Source organism: Diabrotica undecimpunctata, chromosome 7, assembly GCF_040954645.1.
Source record: "Diabrotica undecimpunctata isolate CICGRU chromosome 7, icDiaUnde3, whole genome shotgun sequence".
Taxonomy (NCBI): domain Eukaryota; kingdom Metazoa; phylum Arthropoda; class Insecta; order Coleoptera; family Chrysomelidae; genus Diabrotica; species Diabrotica undecimpunctata.
This window is the reverse complement of record NC_092809.1, coordinates 93,657,209-93,677,775: the sequence shown is the minus strand read 5'-3', so window position 1 is coordinate 93,677,775 and position 20,567 is coordinate 93,657,209. Positions and strand designations below refer to the sequence as shown.

Here is a 20,567-nt window from a genome sequence, read left to right as displayed (position 1 = left end):
AAACATGAAAGTTATAGCGAAAAATAGAATTTTAAATTTCCACTTTAACACCCTGTATCTTTCTTAATATCAACATTTTATTAAAGCAAGTTGGCTTAAATCGTAATATTTTAAAGTGTAGAATTTACGGTTTTCGTTTGTACAATTACTTAAGGACCACCCTGTATATCAAAGCTTTCATGAGCGCGCGAACCTTATGCAACTTACTTTACACTAGAAAGTAAGTGTGTAGAGGCCAACTCATATTTTTATTATTTTATAAATTTAAATAATTAAAATTAATATTAAAACAAATTCTATTGTTTCAGATATGCGAAAGATTTCAATGAACACGGCACTGGTTGCATGCTGTCAGCGTTCCTTTACTTCGTTACAATAACGTCTTTCGTATACTTAGCCATCCTGTGGATCAAGCAACGAATGCACATGCACGTAGAACAGATGCAATGGTGGTAGTATTGCGCCCCCCTGATTTTAGGATATTTCAAATTTAATATTTAAAAATTAAAGAAAGAAGACATCCTTTATTCGAAGTGTTCGAATTTTTGCACGATTGTTTCATGGGTTAAGCGCTAAAATTCATTTTAAATTAATATGTATGTAGAAAACAAATCTAAATAAACAAATTTTTGTTTGGTCCTTATCTAGGTTTGAGTTATATTCTATGTATATATTTTGATTATCATTTTCACGTTATTTTTAATTTTATTTGGCATTTAAAGTTGTTAGCAAGTGAGTGGTCTCATGTTTCCTAAAATTTTATGTACGTTACTAATATTGTATTGATCTACAAATGATTTACAGAATAACAATAATACTTGGAGAATTTAGTCAATTATTTGACAGAAAAACAATAAATTGTATAACAGTGAATAAGGAAATCACTTCTAATAATTAACCTACAAAAATGGCTACAAATTTTTGTAAGTGATGAGGAAGTCATTACGCTACAAAAACAATTACAAATTTTGGATTTTTGTCCGCTACAACATTTATATCATATCATATTTACAAAGCCCTAAATATATATTGTGTTTGGTCCTTTGTACATGCACTGCTAAATAAAAATTCATTATTTTCGTATTTAGTGAGTGTTTGCAAATTGAAAAGCGGTCTGGATAGAGCATAAATTGCGATATGCTGGACTATTTTGCTATTTGCCTGGAAAATGAATTTGGACATTGCCTGAAGTTAATTCGTAAACACTTCAATTTTTAAACAAAAAGAACTGTTTTTTTATATCTAAAAATATTTGTCAAAAATGAAAAAAATAAATTTTAAGTTGCTTAAAAAAATATTCTTAATACTAACGAATCCTCAAGTTAGCAGAACTTTTGCCCTCAGAGATATTTAGGTTCTACGTGACATATTATGAATTTATAGGAATAGTCCTATAAATATTTGTAATATTCTGTTAAAACTTATAAACGAAACGCACCAGTCGAGTATACAGTTAAGACTAACTTTATTTTTTTCCGAAAGTGAATACAATTGACAGTTTACATTGTACTAATCTTAACTTCTTGTAAATGACATATGGCGCTAATATATTTTGTTTAGTTGATATCAATTTTTTAACAGATTCATAGGTCAGAATCTAACTCATATTATGATTGGTTGAATGTTAACGTTAACCTAATTTTTTTGACGGATATACCAATTTTTAAAAATTTCATGAGTATGTAGCACAAATTTTTCCCAAATTTCTCTGTTAAATTGGTTTAGTGCCCCTTTCCACATAATTAAAACACCACTGTCAGAATGTCCATCTCTACCAATATACTTATTGTAATATGACTTGCAGTTTGCCCAAATTAACTCAATAGCTTGGAATTCGCAGTGATAAGAAGGAAGTCTCAACATTTCATAGCCTTGTTCTGTTAATAGCTCATCAACTATATAAACATTCCCTTCTCTGATCATTTTTGCAATTAGTAATAATTAAGGTTTTGAGAGTTTTGCATCTTACTTGATCTTGTTTGCTTTCAACCAGGTAATAATGTCCATTCTAGTTAAAACAGTGGAAAGTTGATTTTCTGAAAAGAACATTGTAATATGGAGCATTTTTTATCACAATTAATAATAGCTCTTCTAAATTGGGAATTACTTGTTCACTTATCCATTTAGTAAAAATTTCATTGTTCATTTCCCCATGATAATCAGCTACTTTAAATTTTGAGCAAAATGATAAAAACTTGCTTCAGTAACAAATCATTTCGAAGAACCAGCGTGAACAATATTATAAAACGTTTACCATCATACCCTTCTGATTTACCTAAGTACACTTTTAACACTATTGTCTTCCTAGAAAATTGTTTTAATTTCCTTTGAATAAATTCATATTTCGACCAATAAAAAAAAACAAAATCTCTAGGATCATACTATTAATATTTTCCATATATTTACGAAGGAACTTGGCTCTCAATAATGTCAAACTTGGGCAAATGGACTGTAATATTATAATTATTGTTAATAATCGATGTTTTGGTAAATAGATAAACGTATATCGCAATACCTATATTTATAAAGATTATTCATTATGACTGTTAAATAAAACAACCCGACGGTCGATTGGTAAAGAGTTTATTAAACAATCAGCCTAAGAATATTAACAAACATTTTCCTCTAAAAAAAAACAGCTGGACAAGAAGTAACACAACCTAAAAATAAATAATTGTTCTTTTCTACATTAGTCCAGGAGCTTACACTAACAACGACTAGGTACTGATTTTTAGATTTTTATTATTTTCACGGAATATTTAGTTGGTTGTCAAATATTGTAAACTTTCAAAATATTTATTGATATACTTAACCTATGAAACAATCTATATCCTGAATTATATATACAATAATTATTTATATACATTATATTTATATAAAAATTGCATGTTTAGAGAAATAACTTCAAATAACTGTATGTCGGTCCTAAATAGTAATATTGTTTAATACCCCGATTGTGATTAATTTTAGTTTTATTATTAAGTAATTAACGAAAAGAAACCCGAAATGACAAATAATATTAATAGTTAATAAAAACCCGAAACAGACTGTAATAATAATGTTAAAATAATAACACCCCCTGATGATGTTAGAATTGTGACTAGCGGCGTTTACCCTTGAATCTTACAAAAAGCAAGATTAAAAATTAGGTTAGGTTTATCGTGTAAAACACTGAATCATATTTCATAATGATATCAGAGAGCATATTTTAATTATCGTTTTGCCTTGTTCTCTTAGTATATTATTATTAATAAAGATAAGTAAATATGCACATTAAGAATGTTATTCCTCTGTAGTTGTTGCAATCATCTGTTCTATTACTCTTCTGGGCCTTCTGTCAATCAATTGGTATCTGTTCTTCTCTCCAGATGGCAATAAATATCTTTAGTAATAACTCGGTTGCATTTTGTCCAATTTTTTCATCATTTCTCTTGTTATTTTGTCATACCCTGGTGCCTTCCCGTTTTTCATTTCTGCAATAGCTACTTGATCCATAGAATAGTTTCTGATTATCTGAATAAATGTTAGTTGTTGAGGTAATAGTTTATTTTGCAACAACAAGAGCTTGACAATTTTCATCACTTAACTCAGTAATTAACTGTTTTAGATCAGTAACATGGATACAACAAAAAAAATGCCGTTTTCAACCAGATCCCCAATGTTGTTATTACTGGTTGAGGGAATGGTTAACAGCTCTTTTTCTTTTTTTTTATTCGTAATAGGACGTCCTGATTTTTCTAACGTCCTGACATTTCGAAAGCTCCGTTTTCTTGCTGGTAGCATCTATGAGAGTCCACGACTTAACTCCGTACAACAGTGTAGGAAAGATATAACATCGTAGTAACCTGATTTTTTGGGTATTGATAAATCATAACATTTTAATAGCTTAGTCATTTTTTGAAATGTAGACCTTGCTTTCCCTATCCTACATTTTATTTCTAGGGTATGGTCCCAATTTTCATTGACGTTCGTACCAAGGTACGTGTATGTTTAGTGTAAGTTAATATGTAGTGAAAGTCCATATCTTTGACTTACTTCAGCGATTCTATTCATTAACTCCTAAAGGGGTTGATAACTGTCAGCTTATACCACCGGGTGGTCTGCGTATCTGATGTTATTGATACACTCTTCGTTAATTCGAATTCCGGCTTCAACATTATCTACTGCGTCTTGAAAGATTTTCTCAGAATATATATGTTGAATAGCAGGTGCGATAGTATACAACCCTGTCGGACTCCACGTTTGATTTTTATATGATCGGATTCTCCTGCCTCTGTACGGAGAGACGATGTTTGATTCCAATAAAGATTGCTAATAATTCTTACACCACATGTGTTTATTCCAATATTTGATAATATCTCCATCAGCTTGTCGTGTTTTACTGTATCAAATGCTTTATGGTAATCAATGAAGCATGTATATATATCGCAATTCACATCTCTACATCGTTGAATTTACTTGTATGCTAAAGAACATCTCTCGTACCCACTGCATTTCGAAAATCAAACTGTGTACGGCTGATTTTTCTTCTCACAGTCTATATATTCTTTGATGTATGATTTTTAGAAATAGCTTTAAAATATGGCTCATTAAGCTGATGATCCGGAAATCATTGCAGGATACGGATTTTGTTTCCTTTGGTAAAGCAATAAATGTCGACTCAGCCATATTATTGGTATATATCCGTATAAATATATGCTATTAAATATTTTTGTTAGGTCGGTTCCAGGAGCTTTGCCATCTTAGTTGTGATATTGCTTTTTTCACTTCATCTGATGTGATTGGTAAGTGGTCATTACATATGTAGGATGGATGTTGTTTAGACCTATTATCATTAAAGAGTTCTTCTATGTATTTGGTCGATGTTCAAATTTCTTGATTTTTATCTGTAATAATATGCCCTGTTGATCTCTGCGTTGGATTTCTAAAGATCAGCTGCTTGTTTTGTGCACATTAAACGTGTTTTTGTTTCAACAACTCCATCTCTTTTTTCATAGAGTTCAGATTCCATAAATACTACTCTTATTCAATTTTTTGCCACTTTATCTGGTAATTCCTGATATTCTACTTAGTTATCATTTACAGGGAAGTGACTAAATTATATTTCTCCTAGCTGGTTTAATTTTTAAGTGTAATCATTTTTAGAGTTTTGGAGTTGGAAACTTTTGTTAGCTATAACAATCTATTTCTTTAGATATTTCTTATAACATTATGCTATTTGCTTGTAGAACATTGCCTTCTAGGTTATATATGTGTACAGTATCTAATCAGGATTTTACGTGTTTGTAATGGCATTTTACAGAACTCTATTTGAAACAGAATAATTTTTGAGACTTATATTGTATATTTTATACCAAAATATCACGTTGCCATTCTCAATCATCTTTTTCCACAATGCTTCAATCCTTCAACATATTCTGATCCAATATAGTATGAAATATGCTTTGCTTATTGGAAATATAAACATTTTCGATGTTTAATAGTCGTTTAAACAATCAAATACAATCATCTCACGTTCCATTTAATTTCCAGTCTGTTTTATATATACACATATATCATTCATTTTTAAATTTATCCCAAGAAAACATTCATTTTATTTACATACATGCAATAGCTTATTAGAAGAAATATCGAACAAAGCAAAACTCAATAATAATTGAATCATGGTCGACGATATCATATATTTTTGGAGCGTTACTTGAAACTTTTGGTCGAATATATTTTATTTTTATACGTATTTAGTTAGTAGTGTTTATATCGATTTAGTTAAACAGTTTATATCCAAAAATTTATTTTAAACTTTTTACTTGTGTGTTAGCATTAGAATATTGTAGCATTTTTAAAAAGAAAAGACATCCTGTACCTCAGGTCTAACTTACCGCTGTGTGAAACGGTAGCGAAAATATAGAGAATAATATCAATAAAGGGTTTCAGAATTTACTCCTAATATTGTCTTAAATTTTAAGCATTAAATTGAAAATAAATCTTTGTTCAAAGGATTTTTGATGATTTGCCAAGGTTTTTAATTTTTTCTTTTTATATTGTTAATTTTGTTGGCTGCTTTGATGACTTTAGCAATATGGATGTCTCCCCCTAGTTACAGCTTCACATTATGATTCATTATTTCAGAAGAAATTGTCAAGACATTTGTCTGCATTTATTATTGCTAAAAATCAATCCAGGTTAGCTATAGTAGATGATTTCTTATACAGGGCTATTAGGACAGATAAACGGCCAATTAGAAATATCTAGAGATATCTTTATGATTTAGTTCCTACAGGTAACTCAATCATAAAAATTGGAATGAAGGTGTTTTGAATGGTGACCTATTTAATGAAAATATTTTCATTTATTTGATACTTCCGGTTATACCTTAAGTTGCTTATAACTTCGTTTTTTTCTAAGGAAAACCCTGTATATTTTTTAAGTTTAGAAATATTCACGTTATTTTGAACATTTTTTGTTAATACTTCTTTATACCTATTGTGAACCGTTTTTGAGTTACAATGGTTTTTATAAGAAAATTACACTTTTCTACCATTGTATAAAGTTCCATATCCTCTAATGCAATTTGAATATAAGTTTAAATTCCTTATGAACTTATCGACCAGATACAGCAAGATCTTTTACAGTATAAAGTTGCCCTTTTCAATATACAGGGTGCTGTCAAAATTGGCATAAAACCGGCATCCTAAATTTTCGCCTAATTCCTTTTTTTTCATATGGGACACCCTATATGTAACTCATTATTTTTGAAAAATATTTTTTTTACTATCGATTAGTATAGGGAATACTGTATTAGTATTCCCTATACTTATTTCTTACTAAATTAACTTTATAGATTTTTTCACAAAAAAAATTTGTTTTCCTAAACTATGTTGTGTTAATTTACAACTTTCATATTGTAAGTTAAACATTGAACAATTAAAAAGATGCTATCAAAGAAACTAGGCACTAGCTTATTAATGTAATAAATATTCAAAATGATACCCATCAACATCGAATCATTTATGAACTCTTTTAATCAGATTTTCATTATATCTCTTGATATTGATTCTTTATCTATTTCGTTAAGAACGTGAAGGATTTTATTTATTATAGCTTCCTCAGTAGTGACAGGTTCAGAGAATACCTTATTTTTAACATATCTCCAAATAATCTAACAGTGACAACGGGATCTTGTGACCAGAGAAACGGATCGTTATTCGCTATCCGTCTATCGCTAAATATTTCATCAAGCATTGTGCCGACTCCTCGAATATTGTGAGCCGGTGCTCCATCTTGTTGAAACCAAGCCTCTATAGCCTTATTATTATGTAAAGCGTGCAGTGCTGGTACAATTACTTGCCGTAAAACGTTGCAGTATTAAATTTAAAAAATCTTCATTTGCATATTCTAAATGAGCCATTATTATCTTGTCAAGAAAATTAGGCAAATTATTTTTATAACTATTACCCAATGGCATACAAAAAGGTTACTATTGAACATTAACAATAACTAATATTTTTGTCAGAATATTCCATAGGCTACTTGATAAATAAACTTTTTGTGAGAAAATGTATAAAGTTAATTTATTCGATAACTGGAAGAGATATGTACTAATACAGATCCATAGTTAAAAATATATTTTCTAAAATAATCAATCACATACAGGGTGTCCCATTTGAAAAAAAGAAATTAGGCAAAAATTTAGGATGCCGGTTTTATGCCAATTTTGACAGCACACGGTATAATGAAAAAACCAACTTTACACTGTAAACGATAATGCTGTACCTGGTTAATAAGTTTTTAAGGAATTTATACTTTTATTCAAATTACTTTATAGGATATTGAGCTTTATATACATGGTAGAAATGTGTAATTTTCATATTATAAAAACCATTATAACTAAAAACGGTACACAATAGGTATAGGGAAGTATTAACAAAAAATATTCAAAATAATGTGAAGATTTCTAAAATTAAAAAATATACAGGGTGTCCCATTAAAAAAGCGAAGTTATAAGCAACTTCTGGTATAACCGGAAGTATCAAATAGATAAAAATATTTTCATTAAATAGGTCACTCTTCAAAACCCCTTCATTTCAATTTTCATGAAACAGTTATCTCTAGTTCTCGAGATATTTATAATTGGTAGTTTATCTACCGCACCCTGTATAACTAAGGTAATATTATATTTTTACAGCTATTTAGTATTGTTGATTTCTACACAATTTCTCAACTTTCTCAGTTGTTACATTACTTTCCATTATTTATATTTATATGTTATTCAAAGTATTGTATGAACTGTAACTCTCAGTGACACCTAATGCATTGATTACTATGATTAACATCATGATACAGCCTCCAAAGTTGGGATTGAGGTGGGTGGAGTGGAGGATTATGATGACAGCTAAGATGATGCATAGGTGCAAAAAATGACGTATTTTCGTCTCCATTAACCTGATTCCTCTGATCAGCGAAGCGATGGATGATCGGCATATATTCGCTATAGTATTACCTGTTAGTCAAATAAACTTGTGCTTGTCACTCTGTCATTGTCACCTTTTTCTGCTGTACATGTCTTTATCGAATTGATATTTTTTTTTATAAAGCAACATAAAATCACACTATAATTGGTTAGAATAAAAATGTATACGTTAGGTAACTATTGTTAAAGTAAATAAAGCTAATTGTTTTTACCTATAAACTTGAGTTGACCAATTTTTCCTAAGAAACGCTCCCAGTATTAAAATACTTTTCCATTAAAGAAGGTATTTCATTTTAACGACCTAATAAACTTTTATTATAAGTATCTATAGAATAAATCATTTTATAATTGTATATATTTATGTATGTAGGGCAGTTGAAATTGGTAATCACATATTTATTGCCGGTACGTTATTTATTTAACTCTGAAATTCCTTCATTGTTACCATTTATTACTCAGATTTTTTCAATCGCCCTATATAGTAATAGGTTTTAAGTCAAGCAAAGTAAATTTGTACAATATTAATTTTATGTAGGTGTTGCCTTTTGAGCTCTTTAACGAATAATATTTTTCTTAAAATATGATTATTTAAACATTTACTCACTATAAAAATTACTATTTTCATTGGGAATAAGTTTTAAAAAAACAAAACATTCTACTAAATATACAAAATATAATAATACAAAATACTACAGAAACTCGAGTATTCCATTGCAAGTTTCATTATAGTTCGTGTCAACTTGTATGATGCCTACTATAGTAGAAGCCACAGTTAGAATGCAGTGTTGGTCTTACGACGCGCAGCGATGCCGCTCATGTCGGCACAGTGGTAGGTGTGTGGTAGTTTGGCGATAGACTGAGAAATCAGAACCGTACGCGCTTCGGTTTAAAAATATTTGCTAATTAATTTAACTGAGTTAAATAAGAGAATAAACAAAAACAAACAAATTCATTCTATAAAAAATGACTGTATACATAAAATATCTAATACCTCGTAAACACTTATGTACGTATATACAAAAAATAGAAGAAGTTTACCTTATATGACACGATAAATATACTTAAAATACATAAGATCATAACTGAAATGTACTGTACGTACAGTACTAAAAAAACAAATAAGCAATAAATCTGGGATATTTCTCGTTAATTAATACTAATTGCAATCCGTATCTAAATCGTCCTCATCCTCTGAATCATTTCCTATAATAATTATCACCGGTTCAATACCTTCCTGCAAATTGTCCACCGCAAGCATTTTTTCTTCAACTTTCTTAACGTGATTCACATAATTATGCCACTGCTTTTTGACTGAAGCACCGACGTTAGTCCAAGACTCATCGGTATAAACAAGATTTACATTATCCTTCTTCCTCAATGTTTTTATTTGTCTGAGGTACTTGTGTCTCTAGGATATATCTTTTTATATATCATTATCGAATCTCGACCTCTTTTACCATATTCAAAACCCATGTCATTTAGTAGTCTACGAAATGTGGTTTTTGAAATAGCTGGTAGGTCCTTATCATCCTTCACTCTGTTCATTAAGCTGTCGATGGTTGGTGGTATGTTTTCAAAAAAAAAATCATGGACAATTCGCCTTATTCCAGATTTCACTCCCTTATCGTAAGTATTTTCACGTAAATTGGACTGAAAACTGTTTTTCTTCCTTTTTTGTACCGGTTTCAGTTCTACTTGCTTGTCCTCTTCGCGAATGTCATAAATTTTGCGAACAATCACACCGCACATTTTCGAAACTTTTTCCACAGTAATAGTCAAGCTGTCACCATTTTTTGAATTCAGAAGATAGTTCAATACATTTAACACCACACGTTTTACTTGCACACTAAGAGTCATACCCTATGACAGATACTGGCAACGGCTCCAGGATGTAGGTACTTTCATCCGCTTGCGAAAATGAAATAGAACTTAGTTTTCACAGTTTGCCAACAAGTTTTATTTCTAATGGCCAGTACCCAAATCGACATGTTTGCTTTACGTGGACAATGGGGATTAAAACTGATTTGCTTCTCCTATTGACTTAATGATGTTTAATCCTCAAAGAATGTGTTTACAATGGAAGCTATTGAAAATTGATAAATATAGATAAGCTATCGGCTAATGAGTTTTGATATATCTTACTTTTTTTATAGTATTTTTCTTCATGTTATTGTTTGATTGAATCATGCTTTAGTTGAAACGATATTGATAGTCTTTTATACGACCCTAGGCAATTGTTGTGTGCGCGTATATTCCAGTGCTATGATTCTTAAATACTGTCCTGATGCGCCGCTCGGGTTAAACCGGCAACGTGGTCGGTCGTTCTCCCGTAAGAAATACATTGCCTTTCTTACCTGCACTGTATTCTAATTGTGGCTTCTACTATAGGGTAGATACCTTAAACTGTGATTTTTCGGAACTTAAATAGTTGTTAATATTTAAGAACAATTGTTAAATTGTTAAACACTTTCCAGGACAGACAAAAAAATGATTTTTTGATAATTGTCGCCGGGTGTGGCACATGTGAGCTATAAGCCACGCCCCTTCCAAGATGGCTATCTCGTTTCTATTGGCCATTGGGATCCCGTGGCCATTCCAACCTGGCGGCTGTCAGTTTTCAATATAGCAGTTGTCAGCTGTTAATATGACGGCTGTCAGGTGTCAATGTGGGTATAATAAGTCACTCGTGGAGAATCCCAAGCATAGTTTGTAGTGGTTGAGCATTGGAAATGGACTATTGGTCTTTTGACGTCATTATAATGCTGCTCCGTATCAGACTAACTTCAATCTGATTCAATACCGGGCCTTTGTAATCCTTGTAGAGAGAATTTTAGTCCAAGCAGCTTGTTTTCCTGTAGTTTACTCAAGTTTGAATTCCAGTTCTGGAAATAAGTGATACAATTTGAAGAGAATTGCTTGACCTGCGCGATTTAAATATCCCGATAGTCTACACTGTCGTCTTATATATTTTTAAGTTTTAAAAGTGATTCTCTAATTTTCAAAATATTCCAAAGCGGCTTTATGGGCGCAATTTTGTCTTCTATATAATATAAAATCTCTTACTATTTTTGTTGGGAATAAACTAAAATTTAAGTTTAAAATAAGTTTATTTTTATTATCAACAAACTTATATTGTGGCTTATTAACCATAAAAATGAGTAATTGCATCAAGATGCCACAAGAAAAAAGCTTCAGAAAAATAATAGAATTCTTAGCTCTTTTTATTTGTTTTTATTTCTTATATTCGTTGAAGTATGGACTTAAATTAATATTTTTAGGTGATAATGTTGCTATTCTACTACGCCTAAGTCTAAAGTCTAATTAATAGGATTTTAACATTTTCCCTATTTTCTTTATTGTCAATTGTCAATTATTGTCACAATCACTGTATAAGTACATTTACATAGTTTGCTACCAAAACCACATTTTCGGTATTGGCATCAGTAAATTTTTTTTATATTATTAATTTAAAAAAATTTATAAACTGATCCTGGTTTTCGTCCTTTAAATAGATTGCTTAACGATATTTATCTTTCCTAGTTTCATTAAAATTGTTTCATAATATTGTGGTTTACGATTATTTCTTTTTTAATGAGTCATCAATTGTGCTGACTATGACTGTAGATTTATTCTCTTGATGCCATTTTGGTATTACCCCATTCTACCTGTGAAAAAATCATCGTTTTTACGTAAAAATTTGTTACATGTTTTTTAAGGTTCTAAGAGGTATTTATGACGGATAGCTGACGACGAATATTTGAAGACGTACAGCTGATTTTGTGTTATTTTTTAATACAAAAAAGTGTCATGTAAGGAGAGAACGGGAGCAGTGTTAAAGCATATTCATCAAATTAAATTTATTTCGAAAGAGAAATACGAATTTTTTCGTTTGGCATAGCCGTAGTTAACTTGGTAATATGCTCTTAATGTCCTTCATTGAAATTGTGGCAATATCTGAAATTGCGGGAAAATAAAATTTCGACCCAACTTTTAGACTTTTCCTCACAAAAGTTACCTCCCCCTCATTGGTTTGTGTTGCGTAAGAAAGTAGCTTTCCACTATAGTAAACATACTTTGCTTTTGTATTTTCTGGCTTAAATTCTATCAGAACATAATCCTCGACCTCAGGAATTCTCGACAAATCATCTTCAAACACTGCTGTAGGATCTAATTTAGGTTCAAATCGGTCAGATAATGCATCAGAATACCATTCTTAACTATCTTTTTATCTTTCGCTTAACACTCTTCTGTTTCTGTTGTTCTATTGCACTTTTATGCAATAATTCATTACCTTTTTTAATTTAGTTTTCGTCCACCAAACACACGCGTCCACTGCTAAATACAAACTGACTCTGCTTTTTACGAAACATATTATAAATAGACATATGGCGATAAAACAAACAATCACAACACAATAGGGACGCCTATAGGCCGGAACATATTTCAAATGTCTCACTGTTACCCATATCTTATTTTACCCAGGCTCCCCTATTATAGTTGTATAGTTTTATAGTTTTAAATTATTACAATTAACATAAGTTTGAGAATTAACATCCTCATAGACAACATATTTTATTGGTAGTGATACTGAGGATGACAAAAGTACATCAACTTTCCATTTTGCTTTTAATGCAATTGCAATTTTTTAATAACCTAACTACTCGTTTTGTAAATATAGTATTCTTTAGTAAAATCCTATTGTACAAATTTACATCAAATTCTCATAAGTTCTTATATCTCCACACACTCACATAATTAAAGCATTTTACTTATTATTTATTTATTTTTGTAAACACTGGCCATTCTGTTATAATAGCTGTAGTATTCTGTCTAAGATTCATTTCTAAAAACTGCAAGAATTACTAACTTTTGTAAATGGTCCTTTAGTGAGTGTAAGAATAACTCTTTTAATAAAAGATTGTAAAGTATATTTAATTTTTAAGAAAGTATTATCTGTTGTATACTAGTTTTTTTCCGCATACTTTTTGTCATTTAATAACCGTTCAAAAAAATATTATGCATACACCGAGTTTTTTATCTACAAAATGAATACCAATTTATGTCTAATGATTGTAATTTATATCCAAACCAACTTGTGTATAAAATATATTGAATTTATCGTATAAAAGGTGTATCATTGTATTGAACTTTACAGATTTATACCTGATAAAAGTTTATAGAACCAATATTGACAAAGAAAATGCAATCTACGAAAATCTGACGATTAAAGATGAAGGGAACGTAGTGTGAAAACTAGTCCATTTTGAGAAGGTATATAATATATTATACAGTATTATCGAAATAACGAGGTAGAAAAGTATTGAAGACATGGTCACAGTATTGAACTTAATTAGTAAAGTCGTGCGCTACATTGTATTTTAAATTCCGTGGAAGATTTTACGAACTGAACCAGATCTACACCTTTCGGCCGATCTCGTGAACGATTGACGCCAAAAATCTACGATTCTTGCATAAGCCAATGGCGATTTACAAAATGCTCTGTATGTAATCAGAAATGACGGCAAAAAAATAAGGGAAATGGGAGGAGCTTTCAATATTTTCGAATCGACTTTAAAAAAGATTAACAGGTTTGCACACGCCATCCCGTTTAGTCCTTTAAGCCGCAAGTTTATTACAATGAACTTTTTTCTAAGTTTTTTCAGATAATAGTTTGGAATACTATAGTTTGTAGATCAGTTACTCAATTTTGAATATATTTTCAATGCTGGTCAACCGTTGTACCAGAGTTCAATCAAGGAATAATTTTCATGCTAGTTTCTCTGGTACACAGGGTGTACGAGAGTATGATAAAAAGTGTATCAATAATAGGTATTCGACTTTAATAAAACAAAAATACTGCATAATATTGTAATAAACAAATAAACATATAATAATAAAAGTAATAGTTCAGGCAATTGATATGGTTTTAAACAATTCAAGCACAAAACCACTTTACAGTCTACTCACTCTATATCACAGCATTTCTGTAAATTAGCATAGGAACAGTCCAAAAAAATGTCCAAAGGTTTAGGGACCTAAAGGAACTAAAAGGGTAGGATCTGCTATATCTGCCGAACGTGGATGGACTATCACAGCTGTTTTCTACATGAGTGCTGCAAGAAATTATATTCCCCCTGTTGATCTATCGTCGGAAAATAATGTCTTACACTTAAAAAAAGTGGACTTGGTGCTTTTCTGAGCTAGTGAGTTTCTGAACTATTTTGTAAGACTTGTAAAGCTCACAGCAACTGATCCTTTTAGTGCCGTATAACCACTCCAGCAATATTTCTATTGATGTATATAATTTTTGCAAAGAAAATAACAATCATATGGTGTCACTTCCACCACACACCTCAGATCATCTTCAGCCTTTGGACTTGACTTTTGATTGTCTTTAGTACTTTAAAGAACTTTTAAGAAAAATAAAAAAAGGACAGGGGATGCGCTCTCAACCGTAGGTACTATTTATTCTATATAGCTATATATCTATATATATATATATATATATATATATATATATATATATATATATATATTAGTAATTTTTTTCCTTATTTTAATAATCCTGTATTCAAAATATGTTTTGTTGGATTAAAAATAAAGTTAAGAAATATTTGTGAGCCTGGGCTCGGTATCGGTATCAGCACCGGGAGGCAGACTGTGTTAAACCCAGTGGCGGATCCAAGGGGGGGGGGTCACGGGGGTCATGACCACCCCTAAAACAAAATTAAATATTAATCAAATAATCCTAAAAAAAAAATAATTTAAAACCCATCAACCCTATAGGATCAAGCAGGAAGTCAAGAGTTGAAATTCAAACTCATTTATTCTAGGGGTAAGTGTAGAATTATACGGAAGCCTTTTTAAATAGCCCTTTAAAAAAATTAACAATTCTAAATACAGTAATACCTCGACGAAGACTTCCACGAATTCAGAGTTACGCGATTTTCAAATTTTGTGAATTTGTCATTTGAGTGCCAGATAATCGTTCGATTATCGATGAGATAGAATTACCGCCCACACATTATTGCCCATTCAATGTACATGACATGACTTTTCGCACGAAATCAGCACATTTTTAAGTATTTCTTATATTCAGTTTTGTCTACGAATTGGTTGTTTCTAATTTGAATATGTATTATAATTGTTGAGACTGTGTGCTACATTTTATAATTTATCTATAATAAATATCAAAGTGAATATTGTTGTTGCATTAGCACGTTAGTGAATACAAATAAAGGAACTGGTGGCTGCTGTCCAAGGTATTTGTGAAACTGTGAAACAGTAGTCTGTCTTAGTGATGTTTTAGGTACAACTGGATCACTTAGTCGTCTTCTTCAGTCACCAAAATTAGATTTTAAGTAGGTTACTGAGGTCATAGAGAACACTAAATGCATTCTTCAAAATAAAAGATCAAATGCTAAATCTGTTTTTAGCAAACTTTACTATAAAATAAACAAATAGCTGAACAACTAGACATTGAGTTGAAGATGCCTCGTATAGTTTCTCGTCAAACCTGTCGTCAAAACCAATCTGCTAACTCTTGCGTAGAATATTTTCGAAGTTCATATTATATACCCCTTTTAGACAATGTCTTAACTGATTTAGAAGAACGACTTTCACCGAAAGTTATGAATCTATTTAATCTTCGAGTTGTTTTACCTAAAACTGATAACACATCAGAAGATAAAGTTGCATTAAAAAAATTGTTGACACCTTCTAGGATATTATTGGACCAACTACTTACTGCATATTCCACAGTAGAACAAGAGTTTTCTCTGTGGATTCAAAAGTGAAAAAGAGTCGTGCAAAATAATGGAAAACTTCCTGATTGTATTTTAGAAGTATTAGAAAACTGCGATATTCATATGTATCCAGAATGTATATCAGAATATTTTTGCAAATATTAATTACACTGCCAGTCAGTGCAGCAACAGCAGAGCGTTCCACGCTTAAGCGTCTAAAGACCTGGCTTAGAAATAGAACTTTTGCGGAAAGGTTAACTGATTTAGCACTCATCAATGTGCATCCTGAATATCTCTAGATATTGATGCAATCATAGAGCGATTTGCTAAATCGGATAGGCGAAAAGAATACATTTTTATAAAATTTATCCGTAAACTAATTTTCGAAACCAAATTCAGATTTCTGCTTTAATCTGTGCCTTCTAAGAATTGCAAGGTAAAACAGACGTTGATAAAGATGTACTTAGAGACATGGGGAATCTAAAATTGCATTCCACAACATATCTCCTCAACTAAGCAAAAATCCTTAGCGAATTGGTTTCTCGTACCCATAAAGAGTATATCGAAATAAAAGGAAAGACAGTTAACATTTGATTAAACGTATAGTGCGTCTGTGTAACCGCTTATACGTATTTCACCCTAAAAGGGATCTTCGGAGCGGCTATTCACAAACCCTCTGAACGCGAAAACAATATTTCCTGTCATAGTAGAAGCAACACTAAAATGGCTTCTATCTGGACGCAATAGTGACCTCTGTTAAATAAATTCGTAAACTAATATTCGAAACCAAATTCAGATTTCTGCTTTAATCTGTGCCTTCTAAAGCAGAAATCTGAATTTGGTTTCGAAAATTAGTTTACGGATTTATTTATCAGATGTCGCTATTGCGTCCAGATCGAAGCTATTTTAGTGTTGCTTCTACTATAACAGGAAAGATTGTTTTCACGTTCAAAGCGTTTGTGAATAGCCGCTCCGAAGATCACTTTTAGGGTGAAATACGTATAAGCGGATACACAGACGCCCTATACGTGAAATTAAATCTTAACTGTATTTCCTTTTATAAAACTATATAATATTTACTTATCTTATTTTTATAGTATTTTTAATCACTGAACTTTTATTTACCACTCGTTGCCCGCTGTTGCTGACAATTCGTGAGAAAAATGTCAATACCGAGTAAAACAATATTTCACTCACTTATAGCCTAATATGCCTAATTATAGAAATAAATATTCCTTAATTATATTATATTTTTTGTTGAATAAATTAATTTAAATATAATGCTGTTTACACTTATTCTTAAGGTTTCTTCTTCATTACGGAAGGGTGGATATAACTACAGCAAATTGATCTCTATCTTGAGCTGTTCATAATATCGAATGTGTGTCCATGCCTTCCAGTCTCTTGCATTCTTCAGCCAGGAGCATTTTTTTTCTTCCTGGACCTCTTTTTCCTTCTACTTTCCCTTCCGTTATGAGTCATAGAAAGTTATATTTTTCTTCTCTGTAAATATGTCATTGATAACTCGTTTTTCTGTAGTTAAGGAGTTCTCTCTCAGTCCTCATTCTTCTCAGCACCTCGTTATTGGTCACGTGCTCTGTTCACAAAATCTTCAGCATTCAGCATTTCAAAGGCTTCTTTACGCCTCATACTTGTAATTCCGAGAGTCCATGTTTCCACTCCATATAGCAATAAGGAATAAATGAATATTTTTACAAATTGATATCGGATATAATGATAAGATAGATTTTATTAGGAATGTTAAATACATTAATTAATGTTTACACGTACATTGAGTTATTGCATTTAAATTACTTAACTTTGGTTTGTACTTATTTATCCTTGGTTTGTTCTTGATTTTGTAGCTATGGGATAGGCGGGTTTAAATTAGTTGTCTTTAAAATACCTAGCTTAAATTGACAGTTCTTGATTTTTCAGTATTTATATTTTAATAACTTTCCTTTGGTTTAATAGTCTTGTACACTTGATTTTACTGTCATAGAGTATGTTGGTTTAAATTATTTTTTTTGTTTAAGTTTAAGACCACTTAATGTTGTACTCTTCTTTGCACCCGTAGGGTATTTGGGTTTTAATAACTTCCCATTGGTTTAATTAATATATCGCTTAAAATAATTATTGAGAAAATGGTTCCCTTACATGAGGCACAAATCATATCAATCGTAAAGGTGCAAAAATCTAAATCCTATATCAAAATCTAAATCCTGTATCAAAATCACCCTTAAGACCCATGACCCCCCTAACAAAAATTCTGGATCCGCCACTGGTTAAACCGGCACTGATGACAATGGTTCACGATTAGCGGAATTTGCTGTAGCTAACAATATGGTACTTGTAGTAAAGCCTACACAGCTCCAAACCCATGCAATAATTTTATAAACATTATCCATAATACTAAAACCATTGGAATAGTAATTGTGTTGCACAAAGTCCCTTTTTACATGGTATTTAGTTAGTCCACAAATGATTCCGGGAATCAAAATACGTTATTAGTTAAAAATGATATTTATTACAAAAAAATCATTTAAATACTTATTGATCATTGTATGTTCAGAATGTATTCAAAAAAAAATAAATTATATATTGTCAAACTAGTTACGCCTGAAAACCGGCAAACCTTTATACACATTACAGCTGATTAATGTGTCTGGAATAGCAGGAGTCGACATCCACCTCAGCATTTTAAGAGTTAATATTGATGAATAATTTCAGCATGCCCATTTTATAAAACCTGAAATTTTACTATTTTTTTCTTTTTTTGTACTCATTTACTTATATTATATCCAAATAAAATACATTCTTATTTATTTCATAATTTTGATAATATATTGTAAATTATCTTGATTGTCAAAGTTATAATAACAATTAAAGATAAAACCGTTTAGAGTTCTATTTCTGACATACATTTTTTTAGCTTCTCGATAAGTGCTGTTCATTCAACATTTTCGGTTTATTATTTTATTAATTCAATTTTGTTTCTTTATTTTTCTATCAATTTTACCTCACCAGCGCACCACTGACAGATGTAGTAATGTTGACATTTAACTATACGCTAACTTCAAGTATGATAAGTACAATATTTTGATAAAATTGAGAAAATGAAAATGAATGTTTTTTAAAATTCTAAACAATTATCTCCATTTGTGAACTTTTATGTTTGTGGTGTTGAATGTTTTAGTCTATTTTGTGTACTTTTTACTAAAAATCATTAAATGTAATCAGTATGTCTGCTAAAAATAAAATCAGTGTTGAGTAATATTTGAACATCTTTTTTTGTGTACATCAGTGTTAATTTTCACAAAAATTAAAATGGGTCAAACTGCGAGCGGTATACCAAGTAAGTCATTTTGATTTTACTGGGATATGCATGCTAAATGAATTGTTTTCAGTTCAAATTTGAGGTTATAAATGAACCCTTTATTTATATTTTGTAGTGTTTACAATCATATTGGAATAATTTAATTGACAATAGATGCAAAATATAACTAAAGCAAGTCTGTTGTTATATTAACAGACATGCTATAATCATATTTCTTTTAGTGTTACCAACTATGCTATTAATTTTTCTTTTTTATCAAAATCTCCCTTTTATATTTTAGAATGGTGTTTGCTCATGAATTATGTGTTGATACTTGTTTTGAAATGTACATTTTTAAGGCACCTGCTAATAGCAAGTTTTACCAAAATAATCCAATCTCTAATGTATACATTTTCATTTAAATTTTTAAATTGACAGGGGTGAGGGAAAATTGTTGGAATTAAAGTTATAAATATGCTATTTTAGCTAGATGGACCTGTAGCAACACTTGCCTTACTGACATTGTCAATGAACCAATGAAGTTAGTAGACAGATTAATTAAGAGGAATGATTAATTAATTTTTTTTAATTGTTTAATATAAAAGTTTGTTTAAAATTATTTATAAAAGGTATATAATTTAAAATCCCTTTCAGGTTACATCACAGAATGTTTTTGGACTAAAAAGCTCATCATCAGTGTTTTGTTACGCAGTGCACATGTGTTAAGCCACTAAATACCTGGGTAAAAACCTTTTAGATGGTATAAAATTTAATGTATCTTACATTTTATTTAAAATTATGTTGTGATGAATAACTAGGGGTTGCTGCTGACCCTCAGATGATGTCTGAATGGGTTCTAGATGGAAACTGTAATCACTCACTCACCTCACTCACTCAACTCACTCACTCCTAAATGCCTATAACTCCATAAATCTTGTTCCAATCACTCCGAAATTTTAACTGGATACTCTTGAAGAGTTATACTATTGAATACAAAAAATAAAAAACACAAATAAGTACCCTACCCCCTGTCTTA

At 30.7% G+C, this 20,567-nt stretch overlaps 2 protein-coding genes across 2 annotated transcripts in view; both read left to right on the top strand.

The window, feature by feature from the left end:
- sli (slit guidance ligand) overlaps positions 1 to 9,998 on the top strand; it is a 138,739-nt gene extending 128,741 nt beyond the window's left edge. Inside the window, exon 31 of the mRNA XM_072539113.1 lies at positions 309 to 9,998. The gene's annotated coding sequence lies outside the window, so the exon portion shown is untranslated. The remainder of the gene's footprint in view (positions 1 to 308) is intronic.
- Positions 9,999 to 19,300: 9,302 nt separating this feature from the next.
- Positions 19,301 to 20,567, top strand: part of neur (E3 ubiquitin-protein ligase neur) — a 301,968-nt gene continuing 300,701 nt past the window's right edge. Inside the window, exon 1 of the mRNA XM_072537770.1 lies at positions 19,301 to 19,570. Within this exon, the coding sequence (XP_072393871.1) occupies positions 19,543 to 19,570 (28 nt within the window). The 5' untranslated portion in view covers positions 19,301 to 19,542. The remainder of the gene's footprint in view (positions 19,571 to 20,567) is intronic.